The 27,369-nt window shown below is 39.2% G+C and overlaps 1 protein-coding gene across 1 annotated transcript in view; it reads left to right on the forward strand.

Moving 5' to 3' along the window:
- Nucleotides 1–27,369, forward strand: part of TMC1 (transmembrane channel like 1) — a 166,196-nt gene that overhangs the window by 108,709 nt on the left and 30,118 nt on the right. The window contains exons 11-15 of the mRNA XM_060198995.1: nt 670–814; nt 1,897–2,091; nt 6,845–7,024; nt 7,143–7,304; nt 22,775–22,903. Coding sequence (XP_060054978.1) covers nt 670–814; nt 1,897–2,091; nt 6,845–7,024; nt 7,143–7,304; nt 22,775–22,903 — 811 coding nt within the window. The remainder of the gene's footprint in view (nt 1–669; nt 815–1,896; nt 2,092–6,844; nt 7,025–7,142; nt 7,305–22,774; nt 22,904–27,369) is intronic.

The following is a 27,369-nucleotide window of genomic DNA, read 5'->3' on the forward strand; positions in this document are numbered from 1 at the left end:
TGGGCCCTACCCTAAGGTTCCAGGACTGGGGGAAATATAGGCTCTATAGTGGAAATGTGAGGTTCCTGTTGTCTTAGGGTTCAAGAAGACAATGGATAGTTATTGTTATCATCACATTATTTGGTGATTGGGTTAACTTTGAAAAGTCCCTTTGTTAGGGTTTGGGGTATAATACTCAGCATCTTGTATATAGCTGTGCTACTGGTTGCTTCTGTTCTCCCTGGTCTAGACTTTTGAGAGAGTCAACATATCAAAGACAGCCTATGTATTAAAAAGACTCAGTCTGTGTTTTAAGAAGTTCTAGACATATGATAATTTTTCCCCTCTCATATTAATAAAATAGTGGTTTATATGTCTACACTTTAATAGGAGTGTACATAAACACCATTCTCACCACCAAAAGACTGTGTCCCATCCCAACCACCCACCCCCGCCCCACCACTCCCCTGCCATGCTGGGAAGCTCCTTTCTTTCTTTCTTTCTTTCTTTCTTTCTTTCTTTCTTTCTTTCTTTCTTTCTTTCTTTTTCTTTCTTTCTTTCTTCCTTTCATCATCATCATCATCATCATCATCTCCTCCTCCTCTTCCTCCTCTTTATTCTTCTCCTTCTCCTTCTTCTTTTTTCTTTTTGTCTCCTCTGGATTCTGAGTTTAACTTCCTATTTTTGTAGGATGACCAAAAATATTGGTGATGATGGAGGTGGTGATGACAATACTTTCAACTTCAGCTGGAAGGTGTTCTGCAGCTGGGACTACTTGATTGGGAATCCTGAAACAGCTGACAACAAATTTAACTCTATCACAATGAATTTTAAGGTAAAGAAGTCTGCCTCAACTGCCTTTTCTTTGTATTTAAAAGAGGTAAATTAGGTTGGTGACATTTAATAAGGTGTAGCTACTTAAATATCTTGACAACTAAAAGAAATACTAGCTCATGATTTCTGCCCACCACCACGGATTCTCATTATGACCGGAAAATACTTGATGACCCATGGTAGCACTTTTATCTCGGAATCCAGTAATAAAAGTGTTGTTATCTTGAAACAGGGGACTATTGGTAAGTAGAATTAGATATTTTGAACTATAGAATAGTGTTCACTGTTTATTTTTTTAATAAGCTAGCATAGTTATTTATAGCTCTTCCCTGCCTCCATTTTTGAAGAGAATCTAGACTACAGTATACTTTAGTATTAGGTCAACCAAAGTTTGATGGCAAGAATTCTTTTAAAAATATTTATGTATTTATTCCTTTTTGTTGTCCTTGTTTTATTGTTTTTGTTTGATAGGGCAGAGAGAAATGGAGAGAGGAGGGGAAGACAGAGAGTGGGAGAGAAAGATAGATACCTGCAGACCTGCTTCACCACTTGTGAATCAACTCCCCTGCAGGTGGGGAGCCAGGGGCTCAAGCCAATATCCTTATGCTGGTCCTTGAGCTTCACGCCACCTGTGCTTAACCCGCTGAGCTACTGCCTGACTCCCTCTTTTTTTTTTAAATTGCCACCAGGATTATTGCTGAGACTTGGTGTTTGTACAACAAAGCCACTGCTCCCAGTAGCCATTTATTCCTCTTCTTAGGTACATAAGAACCATAGAAGCAAAATAAGCAAAAAGGGAAAGATAGGCTGGGGGCTGGAACCAGGATCCTTACACTGGACCTTGCGCTTTGCGCCACCTGGGCTTAATCTGCTGCGCTACCTCCCAACTCCCACAAGAATTCTTATTTCTTCCATTTGCCATCAATTTCTGGTAGTCCTATGTGGTTTGTGGAATCCCAGATTTAATTTACATTTTTTATTCCCTCACATTCTTATATTTGCAAACATTATTTCTAGTTTCATACCTTTTCCTATAACTCAGGTTATTTCTCTCCCCCCCTCCGCCATTTTGCTTGGGTACAGGAAGCTATAATAGAAGAAAGAGCGGCTCAAGTAGAAGAAAACATCCACTTGATCAGATTCCTGAGGTTTCTTGCTAACTTCTTCGTGTTCCTAACACTTGGCGCGAGTGGATACCTCATCTTTTGGGCTGTGAAGCGATCCCAGGAGTTTGCGCAGATGGATCCTGACACCCTTGGGTGGTGGGAAAAGAATGAAGTTCGTCTCTGCATGGTTTTTATGTTCTTAGAACCTGACTGTAGCTCTTTCATAGGTTATGATTCACTAGTGAAAGATTAAATAAGGTGCTTGTTGATCTGTTCCTTCCATCCTGTTCTTAGAACCTGTCATGATGCATATTCTCCATTTTTTCCCCAGCCTTATGTTCTCATCTGTCTATCCATTTCCCTTTTATGACATGATGAAGAGTTAGAGTTGGCAGAGATATTAGAACACACATAGTTCAACCATTACATTCTACAGATGAGAATGATGAATCTCAGGATATTGAGGGGTATATTCATGGTCACAGAGGCTACAGAGATTTGGGGAAGAGTGAGAGATCCTTAGGGTATTTTAAAAAGATTATTGAAGTAACATGGGTTTATACATCTTTTTTTTTTTTTTTAAGTGTGGTATTAGGAAATAATCTCAGAATCTTGCTCAGTTGTGATATCATCATTGAATGACCTCTTCGGGTCATTTTTTTCATTTCCTTAGAGAGAAGAAACCAGAACTATTAGAGGTAGAGACCGACCGACAGACAGACAGACACACACACACAGAGGGGAGGGGACATGATAGCACCACTCCACCATCCATGGATCTTCCCTGGAGCCATTTATTGTGCTCCCATGTCATGTCAGGGTATGAAACCAGAGCGTTTTTAAAAAATATATTTTTGGGGGTCGGGCAGTGGCACAGTGGGTTAAGTGCATGTGGCGCAAAGCACAAGGACGGGCGTAAGGATCCCGGTTTGAGCCCGGGCTCCCCACCTGGAGAGGAGTCGCTTCACAGGCGGTGGAGCAGGTCTGCAGGTGTCTATCTTTCTCTCCCCCCTCTGTCTTCCCCTCCTCTCTTCATTTGTCTCTGTTCTATCCAACAATGAACGACATCAACAGTGGCAATAATGATAACCACAACAAGGCTACAGCAACAAAAGGGGGAAAAATGGCCTCCAGGAGCGGTGGATTCATGGTGCAGGCACCGAGCCCAGCAATAACCCTGGAGGAAAAAAAAAATATATATATATATATATATATATATATATTTTAAATTATCTTTATTTATTGGACATAGACAGCCAGAAATCAAAAGGGAAAGAGGTGATAGAGAGGGAGAGAGACAGAGAGACATCTGCAACACTGCTTCACCACTTGCAAAGCTTTCCCCCTGCAGATGGGGACCAGGAGCCTTACGCAGAGTTTGGTGTGTGCTCTACCTAATGAGATATCTCTCAATTCCGTGATATCAGACATGTTTCTCATGTATATCATTATAATTTGATATCTATATATGCCGGGAGTCCAGTTTCTAACAGCCACCATCATGCTGACTCCTATAGCATGATTAGCTAAGCCTTCCCTCCTGACTTCCCTTCCACTGACTACCATTTTGTTCCCAAAATCGTAGAGTTCGCTTTGTTTTGGGAAGGGTCTTGATTTCAAATTCAACTTCTTCCCACAAGCTTATGTGATTTCTCTTTAGAGTCTGCCATCTGCCATAGAAAGTTACGGTTGCTGCCAGAGTTCTTGGAAGTAGCGCCTAAATCCCATAGTCTTTATGTTTATGTCTCTGGAAGCATTTAGATTGCCCCCTCCACTTTGGCCAAGTCTGATCTTTCTGTTTTTCACTAGCAGCCTAAGAGTCCAATTCTATTTCCCCTTCTTCCTGCACAAAACCCTCCCTCTCCAAATGAGTAATATCAGTCATTTTGTCAGGAATTAAGTTTATGATTATGCTATGTCTTCTCAGTATGTGCTCATATAGCAATCCAGAGACAAATATTTATTTATTTATTTTTAGATATTTTATTTATTTACTTTAAAGAGAGAGGTGGGGGATATAGAAAAAGAGAGATATCAAGAGGTCAGAGCATTGCTCAGCTCTGGTTTATGGTGAAACAGGTTAGAGCCTGGGACCTCAGAGCCTCAAAGTAGAAAGTCTTTTGCAGAACCATTACCCTGTCTCCCATATATAATGAATTAATTAATTTGTTAATTAAAATCAGATCACTGCAAAGTTCTATCTTAGGGTTGTATAGTGAATTGAAACTGGGACTTTGAAGTCTCAGGCATGAAAGTGTTTTGTAGGCAGATATTTGAAATCAGAAAGTTAAGACTATACTTTCAAGGATCATTTCTACAGTTATTTTTAAAATCAGAAAGTCACAGTGCTTGTGCTGGGACCTGTTCCCTTTCATAAAAGATGCAAGCATGCAATGTGGCATGATGCAGAACTTGGGGATTTCTAAAATGCCTGTCACTATATGCTGTAGGAACCACTGCTTCCCACACTGAAACTTTTACTGTCTTTTACATGAAAATGTTCAGAAAAGCTTTTATAAACTTTGAATTTTCTTTTTTAATGTTTTTTATTATCTTTATTTACTTATTGGATAGAGAAAGCCAGAAATCAAGAGGGAAGGGGAGATAGAGAAGGAGAGAGACACAGTGACACCTGTAGCACTGCTTCATCACTCACAAAGCTTTCCTCCTGCAGGTGGGGACTAGGGGCTTAAACCTGGGTCCTTGCACATTGTAATATATGCTCTGAACCAGGTGAACCACCACCCAGCTCCATAATTTTTTCTTTATTTGATAGGACAGAGATAAGTTGAGATGAAAGGGGGAGGTAGAGAAGGAGAGAGGCAGAGAAATACCTGCAGCCCTACTTCACCATTCATGAAGTGGTGAGAGTTAGGGGTTTGAACCCAGGTCCTTGTTCATGGTAATATGTGTGCTTAACCAATTGTGCCACCACTGCTGGCCCCTATAAGCTTTGACTTTTCTAGAAATATCTTAGACAAAATAATTTTTTGTAGTATTACTACTTCCATGTTAATAAAGGCTCCAAACAAATATTTAGAAGGTATAATGCTGAAGATGAGAGATTGTACATTTATAATACATTTATACTTATATTTTGTGAAATGATCATTTTAATTTTGAGAAAGAGATACAAAACAAAAGAGAAAGAGGGAGAGGCCAGAACAATATTTAGCTCGTGGTGCTGTGGATTGAACCTGGGACTTCAGAGCCTCAGGTGAGAAGGTCTTCTGCAGAACCATTATACTGTTTCTCAGGCTCTGAGACCATACAATTAAAATAATATAATGGCACATATGTTTTATGAAAATACAGAAAGCAGAATGTCCTTAGGTAGAGATCTTATTGATTTAAAACAAGAGAGAATCTCAAAATACTAAATTTGCTGTAAAAATTCTTATAGTTCTAATATTATATGAAGGCAACTTTCCTATGGGACTTTGGTTCATGCTTTATATTAGTCGTATTTTTGTATAAATGAACCACATTAAGGGCTTGATCATTTATTATCATCAAAAAGAGCTATTCTGTAGAACTAGTTTAAGATCTATTTTAGGGGACTCGAGTTTTAAGGGACGAGGAAAAGTTATAGAGGGGGATTCATAAAAAATTTTGCTAAAACAGATTTTAAATTTAGCTGATGTAAGATTATATAGAGTCTGCCAAGAGTTGACTTTCGGCTGAAATTATATCATGCTGATTTTATATTATGTCATGTTGTTCTTTAGCTTTTGTTGGTCATGTTATATAACACCCAGAATAAAAATGAGAAAAAAAAATATTGACAAGGATTTTCTAAATATGATAGTTCTCCATCATTCAAACTATGAAGACTGCAAGAAGAGATGGAAAATGCTTAGTGGTAACACTCTGAGCCAGATATTTATGAAAGAGCATTGCCAGAATTACCAGAAATCTTTACGAATCTTTCCTTTTATTTGTCTCTATATAAGGGAGGCCTTATTCCCATTGTAAAAGCAGTATATGCTCTAGGTTCTTCTTTTTTTTTTTTTTCTCAACTTAATTTAACCTAGCAGCATATTAAAAGGGATGTGTCAAAGAATCAGCAGATAGGGTCACATACTTCTTATTTTTCATATTTTCTTTGCCTGCCTCCCTTTCTGTGTTTTTTTTCATTTTCTCCATCATTCTCTTCTATTTAGTGTTACAAACTAATCCATTATGTTTTCCCCTATTTTTACATTAGCATTCTGCCTGTCATTTCCCTTTTGTCTATGAATTTTTTATCCTTTGATGCAATGTATTCCATTTATTTCCCCCTCTAAATATTTATATTTTCAAAAATGCAGTTATTTGTTTTAAAATCATCTCGGGATGCCTATCTATTCTGATTAAGAGAACTCATATGCTGATGTTAGTCAAATCAGCATTTCTAAGTTGAATCTGACTTCTCAAGAAGAAGGTTGTTGACTATTTCCTTTGGAAAATGTTGTTGTCAAGGGCATCACCATGTCAGAATCATTTGTTTTATAGAATAATATTTCATGCAAAGCGCAAGGACCGGTTAGGATCCCGGTTCGAGCCCTGGTTCCCCACCTGCAAGGGAGTCACTTCACAGGCAGTGAAGCAGGTCTGCAGGTGTCTCTCTGTATCTCTTCCTCTCTATCTCCCTCTTCTCTCTCAATTTCTCTGTCTCTATGCAATAACAAAACAAAAAAAGAATAATATTTCATCCTTTATTTTACCAGTAAGCAGACTTATCACTAGTATCTATAAAAGCTCATTTAGTACACCTTGAGAATGTGAGCTGAATATTGCCTTTTTTGTTTTACTAACATCAAAGTTTTTAAAAAGAGTAGGATCATCTTCTTTAGATAAAGTAGCCTAGTGGTGGTCTAGCTGGAGGAAACCCATAGTAAAATTTTGGAATCATTAAGTCTGTCTGTGTCTGTGTTTCTTTGTAGATGAACATGGTCATGTCTCTCCTGGGAATGTTCTGTCCAACACTCTTTGACTTATTTGCTGAACTGGAAGACTATCATCCCCTCATTGCTCTGAAATGGCTTCTGGGACGCATTTTTGCTCTTCTCCTAGGCAACTTGTATGTATTCATTCTCGCCCTGATGGATGAGATTAACAACAAGGTAAGTCTTACATCTGGCTTGTTCTTGCCACCTACTTGTGGTTACACGCTCCATCTCAGGACATGTTGTGGAAATCTGTTCTGTCTTCAACTTTCATTTCCATCGCTGTGCCTTCTAGATTGAAGAGGAGAAACATGTGAAGGCCAACATTACCTTGTGGGAAGCCAACATGATTAAGGCCTACAACGAGTCCCTTACTGGAAATACCACTGGGCCACCATTTTTTGTGCATCCTGCTGATGTCCCTCGAGGACCTTGCTGGGAAACGATGGTAGGGCAGGTAAAGCCACAAACAAAGGCATGCATCAGTTAATGAATTTGAAGAGAGCAGTCAATATTCTTTCCATAAATGTGGCCTGGCTTTTGTTTTGTTTCTTAATAAAAAATGATGATTTATTTAATTTCAGTCATGTGATAGCTGTGGAGTTCATATATATTATCTTGTGTAGTCATCTCGTCCATCCATCCATCCATCCATCACTTTTAATCCTCTTTGATAATTTGTATAAAAGAAGTTTTTTTAATATTTATTTATGAAACTGGAATGAATTGACAAGACCACAGGATAAGAGGGGTACAATTCCACACAATTCCCACCACCAGAACTCCATATCCCATCCCCTCTGTTGAAAGCTTTCCTATTCTTTATGCCTCTGGGAACATGGGCATAGGACCATTATGTGGTACAGAAGGTGAAAGGTCTGGCTTCTGTAATTGATTCTTCACTGAACATGGGAGTTGGCAGGTCAATCCATACTCTCAGCTTGTCTCTCTATTTCCCTATTGGAGGCGGGGTTCCAGAACACATTGGTGGGGTTGTCTGCCCAGGGAAGTCATATTGGCATCATGGTAGCATCTGAAACCTGGTGGCTGAAAAAGAGTTAAGGTATAAAGCAGAACAAGTTGTTGGCTAATCATGATTCTAAAGGCAAGAATGTTGCACATGAAGATTTGGGGGTCTCTGTTTTGGAAAAAGCTAGTAGGTCTATTTTAGTTATATTCCAAGGGAATGTAACTAGCATCTTTACTAGTTTTTGCCTGAGTCAGACAGCTAATATGCAGGTGGACCCAAGGTATTGTCTGGGGAAATGGTATCATAGTTTGAAAAAGAACTAGAAATCTGGATCAGGGAAGAGATTAGCCCCCAAATATGGAGAAAGTATGTATATATTGTTAACTGTAAACCCCATCGATTTGATCTGGGACCCATATTCAGCACATGAGTCTATGTAACCCTTGCATCCCTGTAGGTCTGAGCTGGCATTCTGTGGTCACGGCTAGGAACATTCCAGGCTGCACTAATTTCAGGACCCATCTTCCTCTAGTGGTAGAATATGTTGTCCATCCTCCCTTTGGATAATGGAACATTCCCTACCATTGTTGATCTACATTGAGGGCAAGGTCCTGTAGGGGCCCACAGAGGGGTCTATTATATTGCTCCTGATAGAGATGACCAGTGGCAGTGGAGAGAGGAATCTGTTAGACGTCTAAGCCCATCATGTCTGTGTGAAATTCTCAGGACATCCTGACTAAGGCTCGAGGTGATAGGGTAACCTGGTAGTGACTAAAGAGTCATTATTAAAGTGTGCCAGTCTCTTGCCCTTATCTAGCTTTTCTAGTCCTTACTTTGTCTGACAGTTTTTGCTTTGGAGTGATTTAGGGAAGTGAAATAGGAAGTAGATGAGGAGGGTGTCTAAGTAGAAACTATTTTATTAGGTACTTTATGTTGTCTTTTGGGGTCTTTCTACTTGCTTGCTGCATTTATTGACTCACTGCAAACTATTGTGCATATTGCTTTATGGTACATATTTCTTCCCCAGCTTATGGATACACGTACACATAAGCCCTATCTCATAGGCCCTGGTCTATATCTAGGTTCTGAGGCTCTGTTAGGGTGTGTGCCACCAAAATGGAGTTTAAGGAGTCCTATGATCTAGGAAAGGTCTCACCGGAGTAATAAAGCTGGAGGGTTGACCTTCCATGCCTGATGTCTCTGGACAAAGTCTGAAGTGAAACATGCTAGGGTGGTACTGGTTGCATCAAATAGGTAGGGTACAGCAGATGCATTATCAGTTGGTATGAATTGAGAGAAGACTGTCTCAATTCTTTTTGATGCATAGACCATAAGTCTGAGTATAGAGTCCTTCAATCTAAGCACTTAAGACTTCAAATTTGTAATCAGATTGGATTTCAATAGGTGGCTCAAATGACTTGTTCTTTGAAATATTCAATCACCTATAAGCTTAGACCAGGGAGAACAGAAGCAACTAGTGACATCATTTTATATGATATAGCTATATGTAAACACATTAATTATGGTGAGGTCTTGTATGATACATCAACTCCTTATAATAGGATTTTCAAAGTTAACCCAATTGTCAAATAATTTGGTGAAAGCAATAATTATATATAGCCTTTTTAAATCCTAAGACAGGAGGAACCTTCCCCTTTCCCTACAAAACCTATATTTCTCCTAGTCCTGGAACCTCTGGGTGGTAGGGCTCACTTTCCAAGAATTTTTTTTAAAATAGAAACCAAGAAGGTAGAGAGAAAGAGAGTGAAAGAGACCACAGAAGTGAACCTTCCTTCAATATAAAGAGGCCAGACTTGGACCTGGGTCACACACATGACAAAGCAGCTTACTGTCCAAGTGAGCTGTTGTGATATCTGGGACCTCAATGTCTCAGGCATGAAAGTTTTCTGCATAAACGCTGTGCTATCACCCCAGCTATCTATTTGTATTGTAATAAAACATCCAGGACTGGATAGAGGTCCAAGATAATATTTCAGTGGAATTTGCCAGTTTTCTATTTAAAAAGATGTTCTTATGGAACTATATGCTAATGATAATTTTATAATGTCTTTTTAAAAAATTATTGTACCCTAACAGTTAGAGGAAATACTATTTCATATTACTTATTTTTATAACCACTGTGCCAGTTTTCCCAGTCCTAAACTAGAGGTACTTTTATCAGAGAAAACAAATAGGGGCTGGAAACAAATAGACTCAGTGGATAGTACAGTGACCTCATCATGCATGTGACTCAAGTTTGAATTCTGGTATCACATGAGAACTACTTTGGCATTACTGAAAACTCTTGTGCTGTACTAGCTCTTTCTCTTTCTATATCTATCTGTCTGTCTGTCTATCTATCTATCTATCTATCTATCTATCTATCTATCATCTATCTATCTGAAAAAGCAGCCTGAATAGGTAAAAATTGTATATGTGTAAGGCTCTGGCTCCTCTGCCATAAATAAATAAACAAACAAATAAATAAAAATGCTCCATTTTATGCCACCATGGTTATTGTTAGGGCCTGGTGCCATCACTGCAAATCCACCACTCCTCATGGATATGTCTTTCTTTCTCCACTTCTTTCTTCCTTTCTTTTCCTTCCTTCCTTCTTTCTTTCTTTCTTTCTTTCTTTCTTTCTTTCTTTCTTTCTTTCTTTCTTTCTCTCTTTCTTCCTTTCTTTTTTTTATCTTTATATTTTACTGGATAGGACAGAAAGAAGTCAAGAGGAGAGGGAAAGATAAGAGACAGAGAAAGACAGAGAGATACCTGCAGACCTTCTTCACTGATTGTGCCTTCCAAACCCCCACACTGTAGGCAGGGACCGAGGACTTGATTCTAGGTCCTTAAGCATGGTGACATGTGCATTTAACCAGGTGTGTCACTGCCCAGCCCCCAAAGCCTGCTTCGTATGACTTTTTGTCCCATATAGGGGACAAAGACCAAACAAAGACAAACAAAAGCCTAGTGCAGGTCTCATATTTAGTTCCAGATTCAGTTTATATTTTGAAAAGTCTTTAATTTTATTTCAGTAGAATTGATATTCCTTGTGTACATTTCATATTCTTCTTTTAAATTTGGTTTGTTATAGATGCATTCACTTTTCTTTTCTATAAGGCAGAGACAGATTTAGGAAGTGGTGAGAGGATAATGAAGAGAAACCACAGCAGTGAGGATTCCTTTAATGTAGAGGTGGCTAGCCTTGAATCCGTGTCCTAAACATGGCAAAGTAGTACACTGTTCAACTGAGTTATTTTGCTAGCCCAAATCCACATTTTTAAAAGTATATCAGTGCTTCTGTCTATGAGACAAAAGTTTAGCTGTAGCAGCAATATGGTTATTGTGTTATTTACTTGCATGATTTTATTGTATGCTTTTTCTAAGATAAAAGTAAATTTAAAAATTAGCATTAGTCTTATAAAACTGTTATTTACGTAAAATGCCCTCAACGTCAATCAAATTCTCCTAGTGCTTAAGCAGATCAACTGTGCTTTCAACTGTGGGGACAGCATGAGGAAAATGATGTGATGTTAAATATTCACATGGACACTGAATATGAAAAGAATAGTGTAGTCAAGGATTTCATTTCAATTTATTTTTTTAAACTTTCAAGGACCAACTAAACTACCTCTGCCCAATTACAATATTAAATACTTTATTTTCATAAATACACAATTTATATGTTTGCAGAAACATATAAATACAAAACAATAGCCAACAACAACAAATAAAAGGAAAGCTTGTCTTCACTTAGTAGAAGTGTCCTTTGGCCCCGAGTATAAGAGACAAAATGATGACCCCTCAAAGATGTCCAGATTTTAGTCCCTGGCGCTTGTAACTATGTTACCTAAGGCTTCAAAGGTAAAATGGACTTTGCTGACTTTATGAAAAGAATGGTTTCAGATTGGAAAATCATTCTGGATTATGTGGAGAGGACTAATAAAACCACAAGGAAAGACACAAACAGTATGAAGAGAAGAGACAGTTGGGCTGGAGAGCAGTGCCACACACTGTATGGAGCAAGGACAATGGATGACGTTGTGCCCAGGGGCTCAGGTGGTCTCCAGAGAGTAGGAAAGGAAAGATGATGGATTCCTCCCTGATGCCTGCACCTTGGTTTTAGACATCTGATATCCAGAACTACAGAGAATCCACTCATGTTGCTTTAAGCCAGTGTGTTATTGGTGAAAGGGAATGAACATATAGGGGGTGGTTTCTAAGCTTTGCTGTTTCCAGATTTATGGAATCAAAGTGTGAATGGTCATGGTGTTTTATTTTTATCATTTCATTGGAGGGTAGTGGTTATAGTACAGTAGTTGACACACGGGTACAACTTCTCATTTCCCCATGCTAGGTATCTGCAAAACACTGCCATCCTCAGGCCTGGGTGGTGACACACACAGTTAAGTCCACTACGCAAAAGGACCCAGGTTCAAGCTCCTACTTGCAGAGGGGAAGCTTCTTGAGTGGTGAAGCAGATCTGCAGGTCTATTTCCTTCTCCCCTCTCAATTTCTCTCTGCTGTTATACAAAAATAAATAAATAAAGGATTCCTGTTTACCTTTGGATATAATGGGATTGAATTACACAGACGCACTTAACATCCTTTTTTTCCCTTCTTTTCTGTGGGTGCTGTGTTGGACACATGCGAAAAGGTCTGCAGCAGCCAGTATGAGGGGAGGAGTTATAGTTCTGAATGGAGTTTTGTTGAGGGAGGGGAAACCCACAAGCACAAAGTGTACACAGGGACCTTAAAACTTTACGTGTTGGGGAGTTTTAGAAATCTGTCTTCCAGCCACTTAAAGTGAATCCAGGAATTGGAAGGTAGCACAGTGGGTTAAGTGCAGGTGGCACAAAGCACAAGGACCAGAGTAAGGATCCCAGTTCGAGGCCCAGGCTCTCTCTACCTGCAGGGGAGTCACTTCACAATTGGTGAAGAAGATCTGCAAGTGTCTATCTTTCTCTTCCCCTCTCTGTCTTCCCCTCCTCTCTTCATTTCTCTCTGTCCTATCCAACAACGAAGAAATAAATAACAACAACAATAATAACTACAGTAATAAAACAACAAGGGCAACAAAAGGGAAAAATAAATATTAAAAAAAAAGAATCTTAAAAAAAAGTGAATGCAGGCCCTTGTCTCTCTATCTCTACTTGGCTTGTGCTGTCTTCTCCTTTTCTGTTCTTAAATAAATGTTCAACTTCCAATAAATGTTCACCTTCACCCTGGGGGTGGGGGGGAACTCAAGAAGAAATAGTAAGACAGTTGTTTATTATAGACTGTTGAGAGCTCACCCAAAGACTATAGTTACTCTTGAGAACATTCCAGAAATTTTTTTCCTTCACTATGGATGTTCTCTGCATTGTTTTTCCTACTCAATGCTGTTTCTTTAAATTTGATTAAAAATAACTTGGTTGTTCCCTCATCTCTGCAAGGAGTCTTAAATAAATAGTCTGTTTTCCAATTACTTTTGGTAGGTATCCAGTAGAGACATTCTTAGAAGACACATTTGTTTGAAGCTATGCAATGAAAGCTGCATTTTAGGGAAGGAGGAAAAAGCAGTCAAAAGCTGAAGACAAATGATAACTAACATTTGCTAACTACTTTTAATATTTTACTTTATTTGAATGAGAGAGAGAGATACAGAAACCCAGAGCACTGTTCACCTCTGGCTTATGGTAATGCCAGGGGCTGAATCTGCAACCATGGAGCCTCAAGCATAAAAGGCTTTTTGCGTAGTCATTATACAATCTCCTGGGACTCCTATTGGATGTTTCTAACATAATATATCTAATGTTCATGCTATTAATTATCAGTTTGGTTATGTTATTACCCTATTTTATAGTTGAGGGGACAATGACTTAAAATTGTAGTAATTTCTCAAGACTTCCAAGGACAGGAACCCAAATTTAGCCTACAGTGTCTACTTAAGAGTCTGTGTTATTGTTCATTGTGATGAGTCATCTCCCTGGAAATCCAATTAGTAATCTACATACTCTCCAAATTTTCACCATAAAATTTCTGTAGCCTGCGATGATTTTTCTGTGACAATATCCATGAACTTTTTTTTTTTTTTTTTTGCTAATAATAGTCTCCCTCTTGAGTGGACAATTCTTTTTTTATTTATTCCCTTTTGTTGCCGTAGTTGTTTTCTTGTTGTAGTTACTGTTGTTGTTATTGATGTCATTGTTGTTGGATAGGACAGAGAGGAGGGGAAGACAGAGAAGGGGAGAGAAAGACACCTGCAAACCTGCTTCACCGCCTGTGAAGCGACTCCCTGCAGATGGGGGCTGGAACCCATATCCTTACGCCTGCCCTTGCGCTTTCGCGCCATGTGTGCTTAGCCCGCTGTGCTACCGTCTGACTCCCAAGTGGACAATTCTATGGGTCATTTTACATGGTAACTAAGATGGTCCCCAAAAGGATCAAGTCACTCACCTTTACCCAGTAGCAAGAGTTTTTAACACACTCTTCTTTCCTGCTTCATTTTTAAAAAGACTTTATTTTAATTTATCTTATTTTATTTTAATGAGAGAAAGAGATACAGGAAGAAATGCTAGAGTACTGGTAAGCTCTGGTTTACACTGGTGCTGTTAATTGAACCTGGGGCCTTGGGCTCTCAGGCATGGAAGTCTTTTGCAGATTCATTATGCAGCTCTCTGCTCCATTCTTGCCAAGCTTCTTTCATGTTCTTTGGTAACACTTCTCCAAATACACTGTTGACTTATAACTGTCGGTGAAAGGTGTTATTTTTAGTGCACACTAATGCTAAGCTTTTTGTTTGATTTGTATGTTTAAGCTTTTGATTATTTTCTTACTTTTATTATATTTATCTTATAATGTGCCATTTATGGAAGATAACATATGCCTTTTATTTGCAATAGTAACAGTTCTCTTTTGAAGATAAAGTATTCTATCAGATGTATGAATTTGAAATGACATGCCGAGGCTGTGTGCTTTGAGTTAGAGGGGAAGTTCACTACTACCTCATACAACTCATAACAGTGAGCCAGTCATACAAATGCAGACAGAGTAATTATAAACTTTTATTATGATAATTCTGCTCTTCTCTTTCTGTTCCTTTCACAAAACAATTCATGTCCTGAGATTGAAGACAGTGAGTAGCTATTGAAATTTATCTTTCCAGAATTACCAGTGTCCATAAGGGTTGGGTGATGGTGCACCCAATTAAATGCACAAGTTATCATGCTCAAGGACCCACATTTGAACTCCCAGTCCCTAATATCCCCCTTTTTCTCTCAGTTTATATCTGAATTACCAAATAAATAAAATTTAAAAAGAAATAAAAGTACCTTGGAATATAATTTCAAATCCATACATCAGATGTCATAAGTTTTCTAACTTCACAGACCATTCATATGAATATATATACCTCTATATGCATATATACATAGTATATTTTATTAGCAAATGAATTCATAGCACATATGTAAATTTTACAAAACTGCTTTCTATCTTAGCATTGCATTTTAGCACCTTTTACACAATCTTATTGAAATATAATTCTGATGCCATTTATTTTGCCCACTTAAAGTTTATAGCTCAGTGGTTTCTAGTATATGTTCACATAAATGTGCATCCATAAGCAATTATACTTTTTTTAAGCATATGAGTATCCCACCCTCCTGAGTGTGTTTGAATTGTTTGCAATTTTTATCTGTAAAAAGCATTACTTTTGTAACTAGAGATAATGGATCTGTAACTTTTGTTGATTTTGCTCTTGGAGACATTTCTCAAAGCAGATTTCCTTGGCCAAATTCTGCATTAACACCAAGTTGCAGATACTACCATAATGCCAACCTGACTTCCCTGGGCAGCCGACTGACCTCACCATTGTGTCCTGGAACCCCACCTCCTCAGAGTGCTTCTCCACTAGGGAAAGATAAGAACAAGCTGGGGGGAATGAATCAACCTTTCAATGCTCATGTCCAGCAGAGAAGCAATTACAGAAGCCAGACCTTCCACCTTCTGCATCCTATAATGATCCTGGATCCATACTCCCAGAGGGATAAAGAATAGGAAAACTCCCAATGAAAGAGATGGGATATGGAGTTCTGGTGGTGGGAATTGTACTCTTCTTATTCCATTGTTTTCTTGATCATTACTTTAAAAAATAGTAATAGAAAATGTGATTTTACCCTTAAGTGTTGTGCCAGACTAATTTCCCTCTTAATTAATTTTTTGTTTTAAAAATTTGTTTCTTGGGGAGTCGGGAGGTAGTGCAGCGGGTTAAGCGCAGGTGGCGCCAAACGCAAGGACCAGTGAAAGGATCCCGGTTTGAGCCCCCGGCTCCCCACCTGCAGGGGAGTCGCTTCACAGGTGGTGAAGCAGGTCTGCAGGTGTCTATCTTTCTCTCCTCTTCTCTGTCTTCCCCTCCTCTCTCCATTTCTCTCTGTCCTATCCAACAACAATGACATTGATAATAACTACAACAATAAAACAACAAGGGCAACAAAAGGGAATAAATAAATAAATATAAAAATTAAAAAAAATTGTTTCTTGGGGGCCAGACAGTAGTGCAACAGATTAAGTGCACATGGAGCAAAGCAAAGATCAGGGGTTAAAGCCAAGGGCTCCCCTTCACCAGGGAGGGGGCGGCGGGTGGGGACTGGGATGGGGGCAGGGCCAGGAGTAGCTTCACAGGTGGTGAAGCAGGTCTGCAGGTGTCTATCTTTCTCTCCCTCTCTCTGTCTTCCCTGCCTCTCGATTTCTCTCAGTCCTATCCAACAATAACAACAGCAAGAGTAACAACAATAAACTACCATAAACAACAAGGGCAACAAAAGAGAAAAAATAGCTTTCAGGAGCAGTGGATTCATTGTGCAGGCACTGAGCCCCAGAAATAACTGGATGCAAAAAATATATAAAAATTTACTTCTTTAAAATATATTTGTGGGGGAGAGGTGGGGAAGGCAGAACAGAGTACTACTCAGCTCTGACACATGATGGATTGAACCTGGGACCTTCAGGACTACAGGTATAAAAATCTGTGTTCAACTGCTCCACAATCTCGCCAGCCCCATTAACTATGAGAATTTTGACCAGGACATATTTTGGTAAATTAGAGTACCAACTTGTATTTCTGAGGCTCCAGTGGTATCAGGTTTAGTCTTTCGTGTCACTTTCACCCAGAGCTGAGAAGTCTTCTGGTTCTTCTTCTCTCTCTCCCTTTCATTCTTTCTGTGTCCCTCATAATAAGCAGGTAGTCTTTAAAAAAAATTAGAATTCTTGGGGAGTCGGGCGGTAGTGCAGCGGGTTAAGCGCAGGTGGCACAAAGCGCAAGGACCAGCATAATGATCCTGGTTCAAGCCCCCGGATCCCCACCTGTAGGAGAGTCGCTTCACAGGTGGTGAAACAGGTCTGCAGGTGTCTCTCTTTCGCTCCCCTTCTGTCTTCCTCACCTCTCTCCATTTCTCTCTGTCCTAGCTAACAACGATGACATCAATAACAACAATAACAATAACAACAACAATAAAAACAACAAGGGCAACAAAAGGGAAAATAAATATTTAATTTTTTTTTAATTTAAGAAAGGATAAATTAACAAGTCCATAGGACAGGAGGGGTACAACTCCACACAATTCCCACCACCCAATCTCCATATCCCACCCCCTCCCCTGATAGCTTTCCCATTCTCTATCCCTCTGGGAGCATGGACCCAGGGTTGTTGTGGGTAGCAGAAGGTGGAAGGTCTAGCTTCTGTAATTGCTTCCCCGCTGAACATGGGCGTTGACTGGTTGTTCCATACTCCCAGTCTTTCTCTCTCTTTCCCTAGTGGTGTGGGTCTCTGGGGAAGCGGAGCTCCAGGACATATTGGTGGGGTCTTCAGTCCAGGGAAGCCTGGCCGGCATCCTGATGACATCTGGAACCTGGTGACTGAAAAGAGAGTTAACATACGAAGCCAAACAATTTGTTGAGCAATCATGGACCCAAAGCTTGGAATAGTGGAGAGGAAGTGGTAGGGGGATACTCACTGCAAACTCTAGTGTACTTCTGCTTTGAGGTATATATTTTGCAGTAGTTTATGGATATGTGTGAACATATGCTCTCTCTCACAGAAACTGGTGTATATCTAGGTTTTGGGACTTTGTTAGAAAGTGAACCACCTGGGATGGAATTAGAGAATACTGTGAAAGGAAAGTCTCACCTGAGTAATGAAGCTGAAGGGTTGTCATTCCACACGTGAAGTCTCTGGACACAGTCTGAGCTGAAGCATGTTGAGGTGGCAATCGTGTTGATTAGGTTGCGATCGGCAGATACAATATTATTTGATATGGATGTGGAGAGGCATATGGGAAAGTGGGCCCCATCCAAAGGTTCCAGGATTGGGGGAAGTAGAGGCTCTATAGTGGAGATGTGAAGTTTCTGCTATCTTAGGGTTCAAAAAGACAATCGATAGTTAATGTTATCATCACATTATCTGGTAATTGGGTTAACTCTGAAAAGTCCTTTTGTTAGGGTTTGCTGTATAGTAACCAGTATCTTGTATATAGCTGTGCTATTGGTTGCTTCTGATCTACTTGGTCTAGACTTTTGAGAGAGTCCGCATATCAAATAAACAGCCTATATATTAAAAAGACTCAGTCTGTGTTTTAAAAACTTCGAGACATACAATTAATTTTCCCCCTCATATTAACTAACTAGTGATTTATATGACTACACTTTACTAGGAGTGTACATAAACACCATTCCCACCACCAAAAGACTGTGACCCATCCTTCCCACCCACTCCCATCCCCCACTGTCCCAGGAAGCTGCATGTCTACCCCTCACCACAGGGTTTTTACTTTGGTGCCCTACTTACAATTTGATCAGGTCCTGCTTTTAGTTTCCCTTTCATATCTTCTTACTTAACTTCTGTTGATGAGTGGGATCATCCCATACTCATCTTTATCTTTCTGACTTAGTTCACTTAACATAATTCCTTCTAGCTCTGTCCAAGATGGGTCAGAGAAGGTGGGTTCATTATTCTTGATAGCTGCGTAGTATTCCATTGTGTATATATACCACAGCTTTCTCAGCCACTCATCTGTTGTTGGGCACCTGGGTTGCTTCCAGGTTTTAGCTATTATGAATTGTGCTGCTATGAACATAGGAGTACACACCTCTTTTTGGTTGGGTGTTATCGAGTCCTTGGGGTATAACCCCAGGAGAGGAATTACTGGATCATATGGAAGGTCCATGTCTAGCCTTCTGAGAGTTTTCCAGACTGCTCTCCACAGAGGTTGTACCAATTTACATTCCCACCAGCAATGCAAAAGGGTTCCTCTGTCCCCACAGCCTCTCCAGCATTTGTTGCTGCTGTCCTTTTTGATGTATGCCATTCTTACAGGAGTGAGGTGGTATCTTAATGTTGTCTTAATTAGCATTTCTCTGACAATCAGTGACCTAGAACAGTTTTTCATATGTTTGTTAGCCTTTTGGATCTCCTCTGAGGTGAATGTTTTGTTCATATCCTCTGCCCATTTTTGGTGGGGTCATTTGCTTTTTTGGTGCTAAGTTTGCTGAGCTCTTTATATATTTTGGTGATTAGTTTCTTGTCTGATGTATGGCATGTGAGGGGTCTCTTTGTTTGTTTAATTGTTTCTTTGTTTGTTTAATAGTTTAATAGTTTCTTTGGATGTGCAGAAGCTTTTCAATTTGATGTAGTCCCATTGGTTTGTTTCTGCTTTAGTCTTCCTTGCAATTGGGTTTGATTCATCAAAGATGTCCTTGAGGTATAGGTGGAAAACTGTTTTACCAATGTTTTCCTCTAAGTATTTGATTGTTTGTGGTCTAACATCCAGGTCTTTGATCCATTTGGAGTTGGTTTTTGTTTCTGGTGAGATAAAGTGGTTCAATTTCATTCTTCTGCATGTTACAACCCAGTTTTCCCAGCACCATTTATTGAAGAGAGCCTCCTTCTTCCATTTCATGCTTTGGGCCCCCTTATCAAAGATTAGATGTCCATAGGTGTGGAGATTTATTTCTGGGCTTTCAATTCTGTTCCACTGGTCTGTGTGCCTATTTTTTGTTCCAGTACCATGCTGTTTTGATGATTATGGCTTTATAATATAGTTTAAGATCTGGGAGTGTGAAGGAAGGAAGAAATGTATGACAGATAAAAAAAAGAGAAACAAGAGAGAGAAAAGAGAAAAGATAAGAAAAAGAGCTGTAATTAAAGAGCAGTGAAAGGAAAGTTTTTTAATTGATTACTTTATTTTTTATTTTATTATTATTATTATTTTTAATTAGCTAGGAAGAGGATGAAGGGGAGAGTCTGTAGAGGAGGTAGGAGTAACGAGACAAGTTCCTCTCGCAATAGATAAGATGCCCACTACCCTAGCAATGAAAGATACCCTAAGAGTTAATTCTGGTCAACCTAAAGGAGGGGGGGAAAGAGATATGCCTTTATATTAATAATAAAATAGAGCAGGGTAAAAAACCCTGTCCAGATTGCCTCAAGCCTCCTGAGCAGAGGCAGCTGATTGTTAAGAGAAAAAAAAAAACAACAAAAATAACCCTCAGGACTAGACAAGAATAGCAGGAATAGACAGTTATGCAAATCTACTATCCGCTGTATATTCTAGGGGTAGCTAAAGGAGAAAGGGAAGTTGAGCAGAGATACATGCAGAGAGAGTCCACTCTGAGTCAGATTTCTTCCCCCAAATAATTCCCAAACGTGTGTCAGTGAACTCAGTAAGCTGAAGGAGGAAGGAAGAAAGGATGACAAGAATAAGAAAAAGAAGAAAAAAAGAAAGAGAGAGAAAAAAGAAAAAGATAAGAAAAAGAACAGTAATAAAAGAGCTGTGAAAGGAAAGAGTTTTTTTTTTATTTATTTATTATTATTTAATTAGCTATGCGGGGTGGGGGAGAGAGAATGGGTAGGGGTGGTAGGAAAAGTGAGACAAGTTATTTTAGCAGTGAATCAGACACCCAGTCCCCTAGCAATGGAAAATACACTAAGAGTTAATTATGGTCAACTTGAAGGAGAGGGGGAAAGGGGTACGCGTTTATCTTGTATTAATAGTAAAATAGAACAGAGTAAAAAATCTGTCCTGTCTTCAGCTTGGATGGCTCCAGATTGCCTCAGGTCCCCTGAGCAGAAGCAGCTGGTTGGCTACTGAGAAAGAAAAATGGCCAAAGGTCAGAAGGGAATATACTTAGAATGAATGACACCCCCTGGTGGGACAGGAATCTTGGTAAAGAAACAAGCTCAGCAGGGGAGCCTGCTAGGAGCAGATCTTGTCCCCAAGGACTGGTTATGGGGGGGTGCGCTTTGGGAATAACAATTTAATAGAAAAAAATTTTTTTTCCCTTTCTTTTTACTCTATTTTTTAACCCCAATTAAGTTATAGTCACCTCCTTAGTGTCACTGCTAGGACCCCTTATTGACTGGCCTACTAAAGGCAGAAAATCCTACCGTTTCCAGTCGATGTGGTCAGAGCTCAAGCCACTAGCAGCTTTTTAGTCCGCCATGTTCCGGAAATCTCAATAAATAAGTACTAAAAAAAGAATGATAGAATAAGAGAAGAGATAGTTATGAAAAAGCAGAAACCATAAAGAAGACAGATTCATGATAAGGAATAGTATTCAGAAACAGCATAATGGATATTCTAAATGCTTTCATCCCTAAGGCTCTAAGCTCCCTGGTTCAATTCCCAGTATCACCATCATCCAGAGCTGAGTGGTGTTCTGGGTTATTGCTCTCTGTATTTTGTTTTTATTAAAAATAAATAATAATATTTTTAGATAATAGTAATGGTAAGGATTTTCTCATTTCTGATAAATTGGAATTAAACTTATCAGAGGAAATAAATAAATATTTTAAAATATATTAGAATTCTTACTTTATACATTCACCGGTATGTAAAGGCATGTATTTTCATATATCTCACACTCAGTGAGAAAACAACTAATTGTTTAAACTTGCATTTGCTCTGCAAGGCTTAAGTATTTTTCAATATTTTACTTGACTGTATTTTCTGTTGTGAATTTCTCATCTGTGTTTGTTATCAGACTTCTGCTGTATTGAACTGGCCACTTGCTGTTATATTGATTTACAGTGTTTTACTAGGTCAGGAAAATAAGTTCTCTGTGTTATAAGCTGCAAGTACTTTCATCGAGTTTGTCTTTTTAAATATATTTCATTTCTTTGTTAATGAGAAAGAGAGCGGGAGATAGAACCAGACATCACTCTGGTACATGCGCTGCTGGGTTTTGAACTCAGGACTGCCTTCTTGAGAGTGCAATGCTTTATCCACTGTGCCACCTCCCAGATTACAAAGTTTGTCTTTTTAACCTTTTGACTAGTACTTCTTTCCATATAAAAACTTTCAAATTTAGTGTGGGCCTATATGATTTGGTATTTAAGTCATCCTTGATTTAGTCAACTTTTGATATCATCATTTGGAATGAAAAACTATTTTTAGAGTAATAAAATTGGGGTGTAACACTTTTAGTTACCTAGATATGCCCACCTTGCTTACTTAGTATTTGTTGGAGTTTCCTAGCCAGTATTATTTAGAAACATAATATAGCTGGTGACCACACTTAGATCATTTAAGGTGATTAATTACTATTTTTTGTTTATTTCCTATTGCCAGTGCTACAACTGTCTATGTCAGCTTTTTCCTTTCTTTTTTATTTGAACCCTCCCTCTGCCCCGGAGTCTTTTACTTACACCCACTCCAGTCCAGGTCCTGCTTAGTGTTTTCCTTTTTGATCTTGTTTTCCAACTTCTGTCTATGAGTGAGATCATCCCATATTAGCTTTTTCAAGTGTGTGTGGGGGAAGAGGCACCATAGCATGGACACTTACTTTGGTGTCATAGTGCTTTCATGTGGTATACAGGCATTTGACCTGGGTCAGGCACCTGGCAGCACAGACAATATTCTAGATGAGCCATGTTGTCAGCCCCATTAGTGCCCATTTACATGTAGATCGTGTCTCAACAGGAATTTGTACGGCTGACTGTTTCTGATGTTCTGACCACATATGTCACAATCCTCGTTGGTGACTTCCTCCGTGCCTGCTTTGTGAGATTCTGTAATTACTGCTGGTGTTGGGACTTGGAATATGGATATGTAAGTATCATCACTATTGATCCCTTCCTAAATTACCTTTGGTGTTCACTGTTTACATAGATTGTGCGAGGAAAGTATGCCTCAGTATTTAGCCAGAAGTGTCACCATTTTAGATGTTAATCAATAAGAAGCAATTAATGCAGTTCTAATTCAGAGGAGGCCAGCCTTGAACATTGTGGCTGATAGGATCTTAGTAAACTCAGCCCAGTATTGATAGAGCAATGGACCTCAGCATGTCTGTTCTAATCATCTTCACTCTGAGTCAACCCCCTCCCTCCTTATGGGGCTAGTTGGCATTTCTGAAAACAGAGAAAAGATGGCTGTTGATAACTGCACATTCTATTAATTCTATCAAATGCACACTTGGGATGTCTATCATCTGCCTGTCATTATGCAAGGAATTTGGGGACAAAAGGGTTCAAATATAGATGACACCTACCTCATAACATGCAAATCTTTTTTTATTCAAGTATTTATATGATTTTATTTTTTATACAAAGACATTAAACTATATGGCAGTAATATTAAAAGGCTTTTATGAAAATTTTACAGTTAATTTGAGAGCATCTACCATATCCTATATAGTTTAGTATGTTTGTATACTTCTTTTTGTTTATTTATTTTATTTATAAAAAGGAAACACTGACAAAACCATAGGATAAGAGAAGTATAATTCCACACAATTCCCACCACCAGAACTCTGTATCCAATCCCCTCCCTTGATAGCTTTCCTATTCTTTAACCCTCTGGGAGTATGGACCCAAGGTCATTGTGGGATGCAGAAGGTGGAAGGTCTGGCTTCTATAATTGCTTCCTCACTAAACATGGGCATTGGCAGGTCAATCCATACTCCCAGTCTGTCTCTCTCTTTCCCTAGTGGGGTGGGGTTCTGGGGAAGCAGAGATCCAAGGCACATTGGTGGGGTTGTCTGTCCTGGGATGTCTGATTGGCATTATGCTAACATCTGGAACCTGGTGGCTGAAAATAGAGTTAACATATAAAGCCAAACATATTGTTGACTAATCATGAATCTAAAGGCTGGAATAGTGCAGATGAAGAGTTGAGACACCCCCCCCCCCAACTCCTTATCTGCACTACTCCATGCTTTAGGTTCATAATTACTAATTCAAATGAATTTAATTGGTTCTTAGAATTCTGGCAAGTAGCTGACCTGAGTTCCAGCAAGGTGGCTTCCTTCTCCGAGGAGGCAGCCTAGGTGTCTCTGAGCTACACTGGTGTTGAATTCATACTCTCTGTATGCTCAACTTTACATTGAATGTTCAACCCTGAGTCCCATCCCTCATCCCATAAAGTTTGAAGGTGGCAGCAGAGCAAAAACATTCTGTGTGAACATATTGCCAGGTGTCCTCTGTCCCTCTCTTTCAAAACAAGTGAACAAAAAATTACAACAACAACAACAAAACGATCACTGTAGGAAATAGACTTAAACAGATGATAGTACTCTTTTTGTTTTTTTAAACTGCATGGGGGGTGGTTAATAGTTTATAGTATAGTTGTTGACACGTTTCTCATCTACCTATGACAGGTTTCTGCAAAAACAGTCTTACCCCCAACCTAGGCCCTTTTCCACCATCATGCACCAGGGTAACACCCCCTCCCAGCTCCCCCACTGCCTGCAGTTTCATCCTTGACCTCCTTCCTCAAAGTTTTTTTACTTTGATGTAATTCACCAAGCCAGTCAAAGTTTACTCCGTGTTTCTCCTCTCTGCTTTTGTTAAGTTCTGCCCAAGAGTGAGATTATCTTATATTCATGCTTTTCTTTCTGGCTTATTTCACTGAACATGGTTTCTTCAGGCTCTATCCAAAATGAGTTGAAGAAGGTGGATTTCTAATTTTTAACAACTGAATAGTATTTCACTATATAGATGCCACATCTTTCTTAGCTACTCATCTGTTGCTTTCAGGATTTGGGTATTACAACTTGTGTTGCTATGAACATAGTTATGTACAGATCTCTTTGGCTAAGTGTGCTTGCTTAAAACCTTTCAGTGACCTCTTGTATCCTTATAATGAATTCTAAATAAAAATTCTTTAATACTCTATATATCTTCTTTCTTTTTGGACTCATTTCCTACTACTTTTTCTCTGTTCTAAAATACACAAACACAGGATAGTACTTTCAGCCTAATGAGACAGCATAATGGTTTTGCAAAAGACTCTTGTGCCTGAGATTTTGAGATCCCAGGTTCAATCCCCAGCACCACTGTACACCAGAGCTGAGCAGTGCTCTGCCCTCCCGCCCTTCCCTCCTTACTTCTTTCCTTTCTTTCTTCCTTCCTCCCTTCATTTCTTTCTTTCTCCCTCCTTCCCTCCCTCTCTTTCTTTCTTTCTTTCTTTCTTTCTTTCTTTCTTTCTTTCTTTCTTTCTCTTTTCCTTTCTCTAAGTCTCTCATTAAAGTTAATAAATAACACAATAAAGTATTTTTAAAAAGGAAAGTCCTTGGGGCCGAGTGGTGGTACAACAGGTTGAGCACATATGTTACAATGTGCAAGGACCTGGGTTCAAGTTCCCAGGCCCCAATGTATAGGGAAAGCATCACAAGTGGTGAAGCAGTGTTGTACGTGTCTCTCTGTCTCTGTCTCCCCCTTCCGCTCAATTTCTGGCTATCACTATTCAATGCATTTAAAAAAAATGTGTAGTACTTGCATTTATACCATTTTTTTTTCTTCCAGTAGTGCTGATTTTCAAAACTTGAAAAGGATTCTTTCTTTTGTCCTGAAGGACTCAGCTAAATGTTACCATCTTGAAGCTCATTTCACTTAGTGTAACTTGTGAGACACTATCACTATCTTGTTTTAATTTCTTGCTGCAACACATAGATATCTGACATTTTATTTTTCAGATGTATTATCTGTCTTTTTTTTTATTAGATTGGGAGTTCTATGAAAACAGAGACCTTGATTTTTTACTTATTGCTAAGTAATTATTATTTTTGACACCAGGGCTTTTGCTAGAGCTGTGCATCTTCAAGATTCCACTATCAGCAGATACTTTTTCAGATAGTGATGGAAAAAGAGAGAGAGAGACAGAAAATAGAAGATACAGGGAGTCGGGCTGTAGCGCAGCGGGTTAAGCGCAAGTGGCGCAAAGCACAAGGACCGGCATAAGGATCCCGGTTCTAACCCCGGCTCCCCACCTGCAGGGGAGTTGCTTCACAGGCGGTGAAGCAGGTCTGCAGGTGTCTATCTTTCTCTCCTCCTCTCTGTCTTCCCCTCCTCTCTCCATTTCTCTCTGTCCTATCCAACAATGACAACAACAATAATAACTACAACAATAAAACAACAAGGGCAACAAAAGGGAATAAATAAATAAAATAAATATTTAAAAAAAAAATAGAAGATGCACTAAAGTACATATAAGAACTTCTTATTTGTATGATGTTCCCATGAAATGACCAGGAACTTGAGCCCAAATCTTCACCCATGATGAAGCATGCTCCTCTGGGTGAGCTATGTCCTGAAGCCTTAATATATATGATCTGAACTGCTATAACAAGAGAAGACTGTGTTGTGCTGACTGTAAGATGGATGTTGTACCTTCACTTTCTGGGATCATGGAGATCCCATCATTGATTGATACAACCCTGTCTAAATCCAGTCATAGATCTGTGGAGTCAGCTCTGCTTTGGTGGTCTGGAGCCAATGTTGTTGCCTATGTGGGCAATGAAACCCCTTGCTATGACCTCGCTATTGTCTATTGACCCATTGCTATTGTCTCTTATCACGGGTCCAACATTCAGAATTATTTTGAGGACTGTAGACTAGATTCTCTGCCTGGCTCTATGACTTTGAGCCCATGACTTTTATTAGGTCACCTCTCACATTCACTCTTAAAAGTACCTCGGAGATGAGCCAAGGCAGTTAGCTAATGCTGTAAGGTGCACAGCAATGAGGTAATGCTATAGATCCAGGATGCTGTTACATTGCTTTCCTACTCCCTGTGATGAAGTATTCAGCTGGCTGGGTTTCATCTCTCTCTCTCTTTTTTTTTTCTGATCTGATTCAGCTCTCCTGAGACAGACATAAAATTTTTCATTACTTTCTTAGACCTTTGCTTGACTTATGCTTATCTGTTATCCCTTGCTGCTTTCTTCTTAAGTTCTAGAACTTTTTTTCCTCTTTAAATGTGAAGTCAATATAACATGACCTGGATACATAAAATCTGTAATTAACTGACTGTAATTTATTATTTAGTGACTGCTGACAGTATTCGTGGGTTAGTACAAAGTATAGGAAAAACAACTTCCTGTTTTAGGTCATAGAAAGCGAATTTTCTCCCACATTACTTTTAGAAGACTCTTCTGAGGGAAAGCCAGAATCAAAACATTAAGGCTGGGTGATTTATCTCTGTCATGAGTCCTATCATTATTGATGCAAGTGGATAACTCGCAGTTTAGTGCCTGCGAGATGCACACCACTGTGAAAGAATGTCTGTTTGGGGAGATA

The sequence above is a fragment of the Erinaceus europaeus genome, chromosome 10, assembly GCF_950295315.1.
Source record: "Erinaceus europaeus chromosome 10, mEriEur2.1, whole genome shotgun sequence".
In the NCBI taxonomy this organism is placed as follows: Eukaryota; Metazoa; Chordata; class Mammalia; order Eulipotyphla; family Erinaceidae; genus Erinaceus; species Erinaceus europaeus.